The following is a 15,257-nucleotide window of genomic DNA, read 5'->3' as shown; positions in this document are numbered from 1 at the left end:
GTTTGCATCTGCTAAATAGACACTTTAACCTTGACATCTCATTCTGTATTGTTAAATCCCACATTTCTGATTTTTATTCTGTTTCAGGATCTAGGACTATCTGGAAGGAAAAGAAAAGCTAGCACATCTTTGACTGATGATGAAGGTCTGTTCCCTACTCCCTTGAGATCACAAGCAGAATGTGCACTCTGTATAGTCATATTGTGAGCTATGCTAACTTTGGCTGTTGGACTTGTTATTTTAAATTGGTTAGAAAGTTTAATCTTTGTATTTCTCCAGGAGTCTTTGAGTAAAAAGAGTCACTTTTGGTGTTTCCAGAGGACTTGGGATGTTACTGTAGCAATTTGATGATGTCTTATTTTGTGATCTCTGGAAACCCAGATGCATTTGGAGAGCCTTAGGGGTACACAGAGATGATTCAGGGCCACATTTATTTCTGTCCTCAAGGAGTGACCTTAGTACATTAGGGTACATGTTCCTGTTAAAGGAAGACATGCTCACTGCCCACCACAGTTACCATGCTGGGATCTTTGGGAGGAGCCCCAGTCATTTTTAAATGTTGGCACTTGGTTCAAAGTAGAACACAGATGTAACTGGTGTGAGTGGCTTGAGATCAGCCTGTGTCCATGGCTTCTGACCTGTTTGCAAACAAATGTGTCCTGGCTCCTAGTTGTAGGAAAAAAGGAAGGAAACAGGACAGTGTGTAATTGAGGCCCCAGTGGTCTCAGCAGCACTGTAACTTTACTAGCTTGACTGGCAGTGTGTGAACTTCCAGATTTTTGTGAATTTGAGGTTCTAATATGGGTTGATTCTTGTTGGGCCAGGTTATTACTAGTGTGGTAGATGTCAGGATTGTTTCACTCCAAAGGATGAATAAATGAGTAACCATGGCTCACAGGAACTAGGAGCTTGAGTTCCAATGCCCTGCACTGACATAGCAACTTGGTGTTCTTCAAAGTGCTCCCGTTTGTCCCTCTGCCTTAGTCTTCTGTCTCTTCTTTTAGCTGTTCTGGGAGGTGGTCCTTCTTGTTCAGCTGTTCACACAGCTCTAACTGTTGGCACTGAAGCTGGAGAAAGGTAGAGAGCAATTCTGGTGCCTCCAGTCAAACAAGTGTCCTCTTGGAATGATTTAGGATAAGTTCTTGTCTTTCTCTCCTTGGCTCCCTGTAGATGTTGGGAGGATAGGGTGTGTTTATCAGTGCAGCTAGCAGACTGAGAAAGGATTGGGGATCAGATGTTTTTGGGTGGCATCTAGCCATATATAGTAATTTTAGATGATTTTCTTTGTAGACTATAAATGTGACTGTTTGGTTGATCTGAGGGCATCCGCTTGTTAAGTATTGGGTTAGTTTAGGGGAAATTAAACTCAGTAGGAGCTGCTTTGCCTAATAGGTATCTGATAATGTTGTCACTTTAAATTCTGTGTTTCTTTGATATAGCCTTACATAGTCCCAGGCTGTCCTCTAGTTGTGATGTCAGCATGGCCAGCAAACCTGTTCACTAGTCTTTCTCCCTAAGCCATCTTCTCTGTTAAGCAAGTTCAGGAGAAATGGCAGAATGAAATTCCAAGATAGGTCTGGCTTGTCTTGTAAGGTTGCACCAAGCTGTTCATGTCTAGGACTAGATGTGTCCAGGGCCTGGGGATGTGATATCTGGTGCCTTGCCAACTTTGGTGAATGGTAGAGGTTTTGTAGTGAAGAACTGAGGAATTTGGGGATGTGGTAGAGACGGTAGGCAGAGTATGTGCATGTGTGCACGAATATGTGCATGTATTTTGGAAGAAATGGGCTATTTAATAGTGTGGATGAAAAGAAGCCAGCTGAAGAACAGCTGCTAAGGAGGTTGCAGCTTTTCTGGCCAGCCTTCTTACCTCTGAGAGGTTAGGGCTGGAGAGTGTAAGCTGGTTTGAGTTCATTGCTTTTGAAGCACAGGAGTACTAAGGGGAGGAGACACACTTGGTCTGGGTCGTGGCCCCTCTTCTTTGTAGTAGGCAGTGATGAATTCCTAGAAAGCATGCATCCCAGGAAGTATGCATGTAGTTTTTCTGGGCTCTGCAATGAGTGGCAACTTGACCAGCATTCTGAGCTAGTGAGGTCTATTGCACATTGAAGAAACAGGCTGTGAATGGCAGGCTGCAGTGAAAGGGAAAACATTTCCCCTTTGATGCTTGTTTAACAATGGTTTCCAGAAACAGCCTGAAAAAATTAAGTATTTACATTCAATTTCTTCAATAGCTGTAAAATAGTTTTGAAGCTTAGCAGTATTTAGTGATGTTGAGAAATTCAAGTGAAGGTTTCATGTCCCTGACCTCTGATGATAACCATTTTAGTGGAAGATGAAGAAGAGACCATCGAAGAGGAGGAAGCACATGAAGGGATTGTAGACCATCACACAGAGCTTTCTGATCTGGCCAGAGAAGGTAGGCTGCCACTGTCTTACTGAACACACTTTGGTTAAAGGGTATATACACACAGGGTCATTTGAAAATAATGTCAGATACAAATGACAGCAGTACAACCAGCTCCCAAATAAAGACATGGAGAATTATTATTAATTATGAATGCTCGGCTTTAGTTTAGGCTTGGCCTATAGCTCTTTTAACTTAGTTAACCTGTTTCTATTTATCTACATTTTGCCTTGGGGCTTTCTTTCATTCTGTGTGTCCTCCTTTTCTGCTTCCTCCTTGTCTGCCTGGCTGACCCCTGGTGTCTCCTTGTCATCTCTTTTTCTGTCCCTCCACCCCTCGCCAGCCTAAACTCTTCCTACTACTTACTCTCCTTGTCTGGAAGTTCTACCTATACCTCCTCCCTCACTATTGGCCATTCATCTTTTTATTAGACCAATCAGGTGCCTTAGGCAGGCAAGGTAAAATAGCAATACATCTTTACATAGTTAAACAAATATTCCACAACAAACAAATGCAACGTATCTTTACATAGTTAACAAGTATTCCGCAACGTAAACAAATTCAGCACATCTTTGCATAGTTAAACAAATACTCTGCAACAGCATAGTGCTGCCAAGTTCAAGGAAACAGATCTCTGGTGTTGTTACTTCTATTCTGGTGATCACAGCTGACCTAGACCTTTTGTGGCTCACTTCCTGAACTCTCCTCTCCCACCTCTGTGAGTCTCCCGAGCCACTGTTGAGACTGAAGCAGAGTTCCTTGACAATGGGATTGTAAGGTGTGGCTTGCTTTTCCTGTCCAGTGGTTCTTTCCAGTAGTTTCATCCAGAATGTTAGGTATTGCTGTTAACACCTTAACTCTACACACTATTTCACACATAGATATGTCATCGGTTACTTCAATTCCGACAGTGCTATTGTTGGTATTCTCTTGTTCTATGGTGTTATACACAAATGGCTCTACATATGTTCAGGTATGGACCATACAGAATCATGTAGCGTACATAAACAGTTGGCTGTGCCAAGCTGCATGCTCTGCTGGTATCAGCCTTGAAGCTGGTGGTGAAGATAGCTCCTGGTGCCTTGGAGGAGTAATTCTCTGACAGTGAGGTGCATTTTTTCATGCCTGCTTGGCTTATTTGACTGTTAGGTTTTCTTTTCCTTAATTGACTTATTGAATTCCTTATATCTTTTAGATACAAATTCTTGTTGGGGTTTTATTTATTTATTTTTTTTGAGACAAGGTTTCTCTTTGTAGTTTTGGTGCCTGTCCTGGATCTCTCACTTTGTAGACCAGGCAGGTTTCGAACTCACAGAGATCAGCCTGGCTCTGCCTCCCTAGTGCTGGGATTAAAGGTGTACGCCACTGCCACCCGGTTCTTGTTTTGTTTTTATTATCTTAATTATATACAGATTTGTGTCTATATGTGAGTATGTGCTTGAGTTCAAGTGACCACAGAGGCATTGAATCCTCTGAAGCTGAAATTACAGATGATTGTGAGCTGTCTGACATGGAGAGCCTTCTCTCCACCCCAGGGGACATGAATTGTTTACACTTTGATCATAAGAATGGCTTTCTATAGTGTCTGATTAAAAAAAAAAACTTTTAATTTAAAACAAAACAAAAATCACATTTGTAGCCCCCCCCCCCAAAAAAAAAAAAATTGCATTTGTAGCCAGGCATGGTAACACACACCTTTAATCCCTCAGGAGGCAGAAGTGGGTGGATCTCTGTGAGTTGGAGGCCAGCCTGGTCTACAAAGTGAGTTCCAGGACAAGGCTCCAAAGCTACACAGAGGAAACCCTGTCTCAAAAAACAAAACAAAACAAATCTAAAAATGTTAATACTAATAAATTTAACTGAAAAAATATTTAGACTTTGTATTAATTATGGATATCCATCTTAGTTTTCAGAGAAAAGAAATGTAGTTTTAGAATTTGCAAGTTGTAAATTCCTAATCTAAAAATCAAGAATTCAAAATGCTTTTAAATCTAAAACTTTTTGAGCAGTAAGGAAATGGTGTTCTCAAGCTTCAGATTTCAGAGTATTTTGATAGTGGATTTTCAGATGTATGCTCAGTTGACACTATCTAGATAGTCTCCAATCCAGAAAATCAAGAGCTATGACTATGTCTAGTCTTAGGCATTTTGGATAAGCAGTGCTAGCCTGCATCAGCTGTTTTAGGAAGAGGAGTGTATGTGACAAGCTACCTGTCCAGTCTTTTTGCTATGCATTTCTGAGTGCTGTTTTTTCTTTGCAGCTAACTGGCATTTGTTATGAAATAATCTTGTTTCTTCCTGCCATCCTTTCCAGCTGAATTGCCCTTAATTGATTTGATGAAGTTGTATGAAGGTGCCTTTCTTCCAAGTTTTCAGTGGCCACAGCCTGAACCTGATCATGAAGAGTCAAGCGGAGAAGAGGGTATGTTTTTAGTGTTGTAAAGAACTCAGGTTTAAAATGAAAGCCAAAGTAAGATGTAAGAAATTGGAAGTATTGGAAGCAAGGACAGGTTCTTCAGTCCATGTTAGTTGTGTCAGGGACTTTGGGCTTTGAATAAGATAAAGCCTGTGTGTGGCTGTAAACAAAGAACAAAAGAATTTGAGCCAGGAAAAGAGTGTATTTTATGTGCAGTTTTCCTATTGAATAAGCTGTAAACTGTGAGGTTTTACTTACTAACTTGGCACATTTATCAGAGCACCTGGTAAATTGTGGAGGATGTAAACATGTTTTCTCTAGATGTGTATTGTGGTTATGGACCTAAGCATTGCCTTATTTTTCTGTGCTCTACTGTGCTTGATTATTAACTTGCAAGGGTTTTAGTGGTTGATTTTACTTACAGATATTCCAGACAGATAAACAGATTACACAGACTAGCAGCTTGTCCTTTTCTCATTCTCATTCTTTTGCTTATTAGATAGATACAAGAGCATGTGAGAGGGAAGACAGGAACATCGGGCCATGAGATAGTTGTCAGAGGGTCTCCTGTGGAATTCAGGGCCTTTCACAGTCCCCTTCTGCAGCAAGACCTAGGGTCAGAGACAAAGACTTCTTCCTTGTTTCCAAACTTGGGTGATGTTTCTAATTTTTCCCTTTTTTGATGGTAGTAGAAGGGAGATCATTAAACCTGAGATACTTGTAATTCTGTCCACATTATTGGCTCCCTATCAACAGAGCCATTTCCCGAACACCAGACTGTTGGGTAGATTATGGTTTGAGACCTTGATAATAGTTGATTGTGATGTTTCTTAACAGTCATTCATGTTATTGTGAATGTATAAAATGGAATATAATGAAAAAAATGTATCAATTCTGTATTCTTCCTTGTCATCCATTGCTCCCCACCCCCCTCTATGTTTAGGCAAACTCACAGCAGTCCTAGTTCTGTCTGTTTCATTGCTCTAGATGTGGAAGACTGTCCTAGTGACAGGGAGAGCCGCAGGGACTCAGTTCTCATTGACTCACTCTTCATAATGGATCAGTTTAAAGCTGCAGAGAGAATGAGCATTGGAAAATCTAACACCAAGGACATCACAGAAGTTACTGCTGTGGCTGAAGCCATCCTCCCTAAGGGCAGTGCCCGGGTCACAACTGCGGTGAGGAAATCTTTCCTGCCTTCCAACAGGCTCCATAGAAATTGCTAGAAAAGGCAGTTGCTATTCTTCTGTTCTGTAAATCATTTGGGACTGTCCTATAGGTGTATTTTACAGCCTCTAGATTTAGGCTGTGAGAAGGGGTACTGATTGCTTAGTCATTCTTTGGCTGGTCTGTCTTGTCACTATAGGTGAAGTTTAGTGCTCCATCTTTGCTGTATGGTGCTCTCAGAGACTATCAGAAGATAGGCCTTGACTGGTTGGCCAAGCTGTACCGGAAGAATCTCAATGGCATATTAGCTGATGAAGCTGGGCTTGGGAAAACTGTGCAGATCATTGCTTTCTTTGCTCACCTTGCATGTAATGAAGGTAAGAGTCTCTCAGTTTCCACTAGGAGAATGTTTGGATCTGAGAGAGAAGACTTCTTTAGCCTCTTCTATTTCTCTCCTTTTACCTTAGCTGGGTAAAACACTCAAAATAGTTGGGAGTGGTGGTGCAGTCCTGTAGTAGTAGCACTTCAGGTTGAAGCTAGAGGATTGCTTGAGTCCTGGAGTTTGAGGTCGACTTGGACAACAGAGTGAAACTGTCCACCAGAATAGAAAACAGAGCCGGGCAGTAGTGGCACATGCCTTTAATCCCAGCACTCAGGAGGCAGAGCCAGGCGGATCTCTGTGAGTTCGAGGCCAGCCTGGGCTACCAAGTGAGTTCCAGGAAAGGCGCAAAGCTACACAGAGAAACCCTGTCTCGAAAAAACCAAAAAAGAAAAAAGAAAAAACAGGAATACTTTTTGCATGAAGAAACAAAAACTCATTCACAGTTAACATTGAATGAAAGAATTTTAATGCCTATTCAAAATGCAGCACCCACAGGCTTTTTTCTCAGCTTTATGATTGTAGCTGTTACCCTAGTGTGTAGGCAGTAGAATGGCTTCAAATGTTGCTTCTGTGCTAATCAAAGCCCCTCCTGCTGGTGTGTGTGTGTGTGTGTGTGTGTGTGTCCGTCCGTCCGTCCCTGTGTGTCCATCCACTCATCCGTGTCCGTCTGTCCAGAGGTTGCCTGGCAGTGGGAAGTTGGGGTGGGAGGGATGAATATTTTCTTCTATTGATGAAAATATCTTCTATCTTATTTTCTGAGGCATGACCTCATTGAACCTAGAATTGCCATTGGCTAGACTGCCTAGTCAGTGAGTTCTGGGGATCCCTTTCTCTTTCCCCTAGAGTTGCAGATATGTGCTACCACAACTGGCTTTTATGTGGGTGCTGGGGATCTGAATTTGTGTTTTCCTACTTGTTCAGCAAGTATTTTATAGACTGAGCCATTTCTCTAGTTCCCTAGTTGGGAGCAGTTGATTGTGTAGCTCACAGTACTTTGCTAACATTTTCTTAGCATTGTTGGGTGTTCACTCATCTAACCTCTTTTGTCAGATCTGTTCTCTCTAGTGGAACACATTTTTGATGTGTTTCTTAGGTCCTTTAGAGAGTGGTGTAGTTGCCCAGAGGGTCTGGGCTGCCCAGCTATCTATCATGACCATGCATGCATTCAGGTAGCGCCGTGTCTGATCTTTAGGGTCAGCTCTCTATCCACTGCCTTGTACCTTGCCTTGGGCCAGTGCTTGGCTCTGTGCCTGAGGGGCCTGATTCTGTAGGAGCTAGCTATTTAAACAGTACTGTGAGCTGGGACACAATCTTATGGTACCTTTTCTTGCAAAGCTGCTCTTCCTACCCTTTGGAGTGTATTGTTCCATTATTCCATTGCAAATTCAGAGTAGGTCCTTGACATGTTGCAGGAAAAATTGACCTGCCTCATCATCATTATATTGGACTTTTGTTGTTGTTTGTCCTTTGAATTAAAAAGCTTAATTGTATAATTAGTTTTTATTTTTATTTATTTTTGTTTATGTGTGTGTTTCTGCCTGAATATATGCCCTGTGGATGCTGCTACCCATGGGAGCATTGTATCCCTTGAAGCTAGAGTTAGAGGTAGTTGTGAGTCACGTGACGTGGGTACTAGGAACCAAATTCAGGAAGAGCTCTTCACTACTAAGCTACCTCTCAGGCCCTCGCTCCCTCCCTCCCTCCTTCCCTCCCTCCCTCCCTCCCTTTCTGTGTATGTTTGTGTGTACATATGTGCAAACATTTGTCAAGGTCAGAGGACAGCTTGCAGAGTTGGTTCTCTACTTTTACCATGTGGGACCCAGGGATTGAATTCAGGTCTGCATGCTTAGTGGCAAGTGCCACTTATCTCACCTGAGCCATCTTATCAGACTCATCAGTTTTTAAATCAATACAAGTAGATTGGTTTCTGGGCTCTTTTTTTTTTTTTTTTTTTTTCCTCCACTGATTTGTTTCAATAGTTTTGAACTAGTATCACCAAGTCTTTTTTTTTTTTTAAAGATACAGTCTCTCTACATAGGCCTGGCTGACTTGGAACTCACTATGTAGACCAGCCTTCAAGGTCCATTTGACTCTGCCTCTCAAGTGCTGGGATGAAAGGCATGTCCCACCATGCCCAGCTGGTATCACCATGGCTTAAATATAGTATTTTAAAGTAGATTCTCATATATAGTTGTTAATTCAAGATGGAAATAAATACCTGCCTTTTTAATTGTATTATTTAAGGCAAAAGGGTGTTAAATGTTTTATTATATATACAAGTCTATCCTATCTTTAGGAGACATGTTCAGCACCAGTGGGTATTGAAATTCTGAATCATACTGTGTTTCATCTTAAGTTCAGAACTTTTACTGAACTTAAGCATATAAAAGCATCCCTTTGACAGGCCCAAAGTGCCAGCTTTGCTACTCTTACTCAATAGGACTGTTACTAAGTAAAGTAAATGTTACTTAATCAAGCCCTGCCATACCATTACTGTGGATCTGATAACCAGTGTTTATACCAGGTGCTAACAAGCAAGTGGCATGTACCCTGTAGATAGAATAGACATATTAGGTTTTTTTTTTTTAAAAAGGAAAAATGCTTTTAGAAATTTTCATTGTTCTGGATGTGATGGTGCACATGTTTTTAATCCTAGCACTTGGGATAAAGTCAGGTTGATCTCTCTGGGTTCAAGGCCATACTGACCTATGTAGGAAGTTTCAGGCCAGCCAGGGCGACATAGTGAGACTGTCCAAAAATAAAAAAAATAAAAAATAGTAATAATAATATTTTCATTGTATACTTATTGTACATGGTATTGTTACATAAGGACATTTTGATAATAAGGTTATATTATACATTGAATTTACCTTTTTTAAAAAGACTTCATTTTTTTTGTTTTTATTTATTTATTTATTTATTTATTTATTTTATCTGTCTGAAAACCAGAAGAGAGTGTTAGATCCTCTGGAGCTGGAGTTGCAGGTGGTTGTGAGCCACTTGACATTGATGCTAGGAACTGAACTCTGATTCTCTGCAAGAGCAGCATGCCCTCTTGGCCACTGAGCCACTTTTCCAACCTTTATCTATCTATCTATCTATCTATCTATCTATCTATCTATCTATCTATCTATCATCTATCATCCATCCATCCATCCATCTATCCATCTATCTATCTATCTATTCATTTATTCTGGGGATTGAGTTCAGGGCCTCATATGTGCCAAGCAAGGCCTTTTCAGTGTCCCCATATGTTAACTCGACTCATTTTTTTTGTATGTATGTATGTATGTATAAGTGTTTTACCTATATGAATGTCTGTGTACCACATGGATGTCTGGTGACCATAGAGGCTAGAAGAGGCATTGAATCCCTTGGAACTAGAGTTAAAACCATCTGTGAGCTGTTTTGTTGGTGCTGGGAAACAAACCTGGGTCCCCTGCAAGAACAGTAGTGCTCTTAATTGCTGAGTCATCACTTTAGCCTCACTTCAGGTTTTTAATCCTGTTTTACTTTCTAGAGAAAAAGCCATTTTGGTTTTGGTCATGTTTCTTTATTTGTATGCTTAGAATTTAAAGATGATATTTTTACTTTTTAAATTATGTGTATGTGTGTGTCTGTGTGTAGGTATGTGTTTTTGTGTGTGGGTGCCTATTAAGGCCAGAGGTGTTAGATCCTCCTGGAGCTGCAGATACAGGTAGTTGTTAGCCACCTGATGTATGTGCTGGGAATCAAACTTAGGTCATCTGGAAGAGCCATCTCTTCAGCCTAGTATTTAAAGAGATCCTGGCTTGATCTCTAGCACTGCCACCAAGAAGGAAAAAAAAAAGTTTATTGACTTCTGCTAAGTTTTCCTCTGAAACTTCTGTTGAAATAGTAGTTGTTTTTTCTCTTGAGCAGTTTCTTTTCAAAATTAGTAGTGATGCTTCTACAATGGCCACAGATAAGTGAAGTGCAGCTTTATCTTAAAATCAGCCATTTCTGTCTTTGACCCACAATTGCATTCATTTCATTTAGGGCACAGAAATTGAAATTTGCTTTCTGGGTTACACCTACTGACTTGTAAATGCTATTTTCAGGCTAAGTTCGATCATTGAGTCAATTGGTTATTTTTTACCTATAAGTGGGTACTTAAGGAAGTGCCTGTCTATCTGGGCTGTAGGGCGCTTGCTACTGGGAAGGATTAATTAGAGTCCGAGGTCCCAAGTCAGCAGCTTTCTTGTTTTGGGGAGTTGTTTGCTATAGACAAAGTTCTTTTTTTTGTTTGTTTGTTTTTTTTTAAGATAAGCTTTGGCTGACCTTGAACTCATAAAGCTCTGCCTGCCACTGCTGGGATTAAAGGCATGCACCACCACACCTGGAATAGACCAGAGTTCTTTCTCTGCTTGTGGTAGCCCACAAAAGCTTCCTAGTGAGATCTGAGCTTGCTTTACACATCAGGGCTGCATTAGAGGATTCTTGACCACATGCATGGTCACCAGGTGTCTGGGATAGTCTGCACTGGGCTGTGCTGAGGGGAGGTCTTTTGCTCCACCCCTTTGCATTCCTTTAAAAGCCCTTTAGTAGAGACAGAAGGGGCTGGTGGGTTTTGACCCAGGCCCTCCTGAGCTATCCTGTGTTTCTATCTCTCTCCTCTGTTTCTATCTACATATTTCTCACTTCTCCCTCCTCAAGAGTACCCTGGGGGAAAAAGAGGGAGCAGGTCTCCTTCATCTGCTCCTGATAAAAGTTCATATGGTTGTCAGTGGATCCTGGATTTTATTGTCTGTTCTTTTCAGCAGACCCCAGTCATAGTGCATCAGGGACACATCTGCTCCTATTCTGGGCAGTGTAATTATGCTAGCGGATAGCTTTTTGTCTCCTTGGTGTCTGCTTTCCTGTGGGCCACATATTTAATAAGGTTCTGCTCAAACTCAGCTTGGATACCTGGGTCTCACAGATTTCTTTTTTTTCTTTTATAGGTAATTGGGGCCCTCATCTTGTTGTCATGAGGAGTTGTAACATACTCAAGTGGGAGCTTGAGTTGAAACGCTGGTGTCCTGGCCTCAAAACTCTTTCTTATGTTGGCAGCCACAGAGAACTCAAAGCAAAGAGACAGGTAGAGCCACACCACTTCCACCCCCCGCCCCTTTACTTTGTTTTGCATTGCTGGGGATACACCTGAGTTTTACATACCCTGGACAAGAGGTGTGCCAATGAGCACCCTTAGCCTAGCATCTTTGAAATACGATACGCAGGGGCTGAAGAGATGGCACAGCAGGTGAAAGCACTCGATGCACAAGCCTGACAACCTAATTTTGATCCCTAGAAGTCATGTGAAGGTACAAAGGAGAAAACCAACTCCACAAAGTTGTCCTCTGACTCCTACATGCATGTTGTGCACGCACACCTACACGGAACAGATCTCACACATGCCCCACAATAATAATTAAGGATGAAATAAAGCTAGACATCTTAATTTTTCTTATCTCACTGACTCATTCTTAGGAACTGAGATGGTCCAACTCTTAATGCTGCCGCAGTGGGGATGCATTAGACCACAACCCATTCTCCCCTTGCTTTAAAAATCTTGTTGCAGTTAGTTGCAATGTAGATATCTGCATTTCTTACCTTCCTTGTTTAGATTATACACTATAAAAACCAGGATTGTCTCCGGTAATCTGTTTTCCCAATGATAATTTCTAACGCCTCTAAAGCAGCCTAGTTTGTCAATGAAAGTCTTTTAGGCTCTAGAAGAACAGAGAAGACTATCTTGGACTTTTTCTTGTGTGGTTGTTATGAAGAGTGGGTTGGATGGCTGGTGATGTGTGTAGTGTGACTGCGTGTGATTGCCCAGCATGCTCTGCAGATGGTCTCGGGAGTCAGGGGCTTCTTTCTGTATTGCAGGAGTGGACTGAGCCCAACAGCTTCCACATCTGCATCACGTCCTATAAACAATTCTTCAGGGGCTACACTGCCTTCTCAAGGGTGCACTGGAAATGCCTTGTCATTGATGAAATGCAGCGGGTGAAGGGCATGACTGAGCGGCACTGGGAAGCCATCTTCAAGCTGCAGAGGTCTGACCTCACTCAAGTGTTCTGTCCTTTCCAGATAGCCAAGTATTCTTTGTTCTTGCCTAAGGATTCCTCTTAAAAAAATCTAAATCATTGCATACATATATCAATTTAGTGAAAAGAAATTTCTGTCTTCTTTGTCACAGCATGTTGTACCTAAGAGACACAGAGTCCCTTTGTTCTGTCCTTTTCTTCGAGACAGGGTCTCACTGTGTAGTCTTGGCTAACCTGGAGCTCTCTGTGTAAACCAGGCTGGCCTTGAACCTAGAGGTCTGCCTGCCTCTGACCCCCTTCTCCAATGCTGTGTGCCACTGTGCCTGTCCATTCCCTGAAGGCATAAGTAGAGTTGCTGTCTTCACTTTCCTCACACATTGCCGTTGGGAAGAGTTATGCAGCCTCCTTATGTGTTTCAGAGTTCCAACATTGCTTCATTTTGTTTGTAGCCAGCAGCGCCTGCTTCTGATTGACGTGCCTCTGCACAACACTTTCCTGGAGCTCTGGACCATGGTACACTTTCTCATTCCTGGAATCTCCAGGCCTTACCTGAGCTTCCCCCTGAAAGCTCCCAATGAGGAAAACCAGGATTACTATCACAAAATGGTCATAAGATTACACAGGGTATGTTTGCTTCAGTCACTGCAGCTGACTCATTTAAAGCATATCTGCCTTCTGCTAAATACACCAAGGCATTATTTGGGGAGAAAATGGTTATTATTTTCTCCAGGTCACACAGCCATTTATTTTGAGGAGAACCAAGAGAGATGTGGAAAAACAGCTGACCAGGAAGTATGAGCATGTTCTGAAGTGCCGCCTTTCCAGTCGGCAGAAAGCCTTGTACGAGGATGTCATCCTACAGCCTAGGTAAGTGCTGGTTTGCCCACCTGCCCCGCAGCAGTGAGAAGCAGATGCACCCTGTTGCCTCAGTGAGTGTGCTTATCAGCGAGGCAACCAGGAGCTCTGCAGTCTCCAGAACATCCCTTCTTACTTCCTGCTTACTCTGCCTTTAGATATGCTTTATCTGCACGCCTGCCATTTGTGTAGCCTGATGTCTATTCTGCTGCTGCTGCTGCTTGCATTAGCTTAGGTGGTTAGTGTGAACTCAACTGGTTGACCAGCTTACTCTTTGAAAGTAGCCACTGTTCTACTGGGTCAGTATGGTCCAGTGGGGCATAGTATCCATATCAGGGTATAGCATCCTGTGACCTAAATAAGTCATTTCCCAACTCTTGCCTGGTAGCCCTACATGTCATTCAGTGGACTCAGCTCGGATCCTCTGAATCCTCTCCATGGCTGCTTTGATTCTTTTGTGCTCTATGGTGTCTTATGTTTAAAACAAATTCAAGAACTGTGCAATAAAGTTCAGTGGATTTTAATTTTACACTTGGTAGTTCTCAGGATTTAGAACTCAGTTTAGAGAACATTGCTCTCTAGACTCTAAAGGCAACTGAGAAGTAGTATCACATGTGTGTTTACTATGACCTCACATGATAGCAGTCTCTGGCAGTGGACCTAGTCCATGTCCATCAGGCTAGTCTCACTCAACTGGTTTATAGGTTCCTACTCTGGATAGGAACATAATGTGGTGCTGTGGGTTTTTCTGTGGATCAGACATACCCAAAGCTGTCTTGTAAGCACTTGCCTTAGCTGTAGGCAGAGGCCTTAGCCGTGGGCAGAGATGATGTAAGCTGTACCAAAGTTAGGAGGCAGTGGGGCACAAGGCCCGTTCATAATGGGCAAGTAGAACCTGGCCATCCTCCTACTATTTTTTGTTTGCTGAGCACAGGGTATATGTGAATCTCTAAGAAGAAGTAATGTGTGTCTAAAGTTCTTGGGGTAGCATGTGGCTCCCTCAATGTCTTCAAGAAATGATATGGCATTGCTGCAGCATGTTTAAAAGGCTTGTTGGAAATTTTCGGAGTGAGTATAAGAATGAATGGCTGCTCGTTTACAGGCTGTTTCCCAGGCAGTCCTTGCCCAGCTGCATTGGTAATGAAGCACTCAGCCTATCATCAAATATGGGAGAGGAGCAGTGAATGTACCCTCAAAGCTTTCACAATGATCAACCCTCCAAACACTGTGGAAGCTACTTGAGCAGAAAATACTTAGCCATGTTGCTATAACACTGTTTTCTGTCAGATATTTCAGCAAGATGTTGACATTTTCTTTTGTTGACCTTAGTGATGTGCTAGTTCTAGTTAGTGAGAAGTAATTTTGTGGGAAGGGAATGGAACTTCTGTGGAGGTCAGGTGCTAGCAGACAGGGGAAATATGGCTCAGTTACCCTTAAATTACTTAGATTGCCCTCTATTAGGAGCTCTAACAAATCATCGTTCAGGGAATTTAGCTTGTTATATGTGACTGTGCCCACAGGGTAGTGAGGTGCTTGTGTTTGGGAGTGATGTCATCGTTTGTGGAGGTGTAAGAGGTTAAGACATTGGACCTAGCACATCTTTGGCTGGTTCTGTGACACCTGCTCTGAGTAGAGTGACAGTGAGACTTTTTCATGTTTCCTTCCTTTTCTCTGAGCCACAATTCAGTGCTAGTGTGTTAAGCTGGTGTGCATCTTGGCCCCATTTTTGCATTTGGGAACCAGGTTTCTGGATACCATTAGATGCTCAGACTGCCAGACAAAAACCTGAGCTAGGCTCTCAATTCTACATTGCACTGTCCAGATGCATAGGAACACTGAATCAGACACATTCTGGCTCTCTAATGGCTTCTGGCTTTCTGGGGGAGCTTCCTTTCTGCTCCCACCTGCACATGCACATACCCACCCTTTCTCTGGAAATATCTATCATTCTTGGACTCAGCAAAGTAGATCCCAAACTTAGCCC

The 15,257-nt window shown here is 42.2% G+C and overlaps 1 protein-coding gene across 46 annotated transcripts in view; it reads left to right on the top strand.

Moving 5' to 3' along the window:
- The window catches only part of Ep400 (E1A binding protein p400), a 111,355-nt gene that overhangs the window by 48,416 nt on the left and 47,682 nt on the right, over window positions 1-15,257 (top strand). For all 46 annotated transcript variants that reach the window (XM_076561159.1, XM_076561166.1, XM_016002601.3 and 43 more), the window contains 9 exons: window positions 88-145; window positions 2,330-2,419; window positions 4,721-4,828; window positions 5,810-6,000; window positions 6,189-6,366; window positions 11,333-11,469; window positions 12,258-12,427; window positions 12,868-13,042; window positions 13,149-13,285. In XM_076561159.1, the coding sequence (XP_076417274.1) occupies window positions 88-145; window positions 2,330-2,419; window positions 4,721-4,828; window positions 5,810-6,000; window positions 6,189-6,366; window positions 11,333-11,469; window positions 12,258-12,427; window positions 12,868-13,042; window positions 13,149-13,285 (1,244 nt within the window). The remainder of the gene's footprint in view (window positions 1-87; window positions 146-2,329; window positions 2,420-4,720; window positions 4,829-5,809; window positions 6,001-6,188; window positions 6,367-11,332; window positions 11,470-12,257; window positions 12,428-12,867; window positions 13,043-13,148; window positions 13,286-15,257) is intronic.

This window comes from Peromyscus maniculatus, chromosome 23, assembly GCF_049852395.1.
Source record: "Peromyscus maniculatus bairdii isolate BWxNUB_F1_BW_parent chromosome 23, HU_Pman_BW_mat_3.1, whole genome shotgun sequence".
In the NCBI taxonomy this organism is placed as follows: Eukaryota; Metazoa; Chordata; class Mammalia; order Rodentia; family Cricetidae; genus Peromyscus; species Peromyscus maniculatus.
The sequence above is the reverse complement of the archived record's forward strand: the minus strand, read 5'-3'. Positions and strand labels throughout refer to the sequence as shown.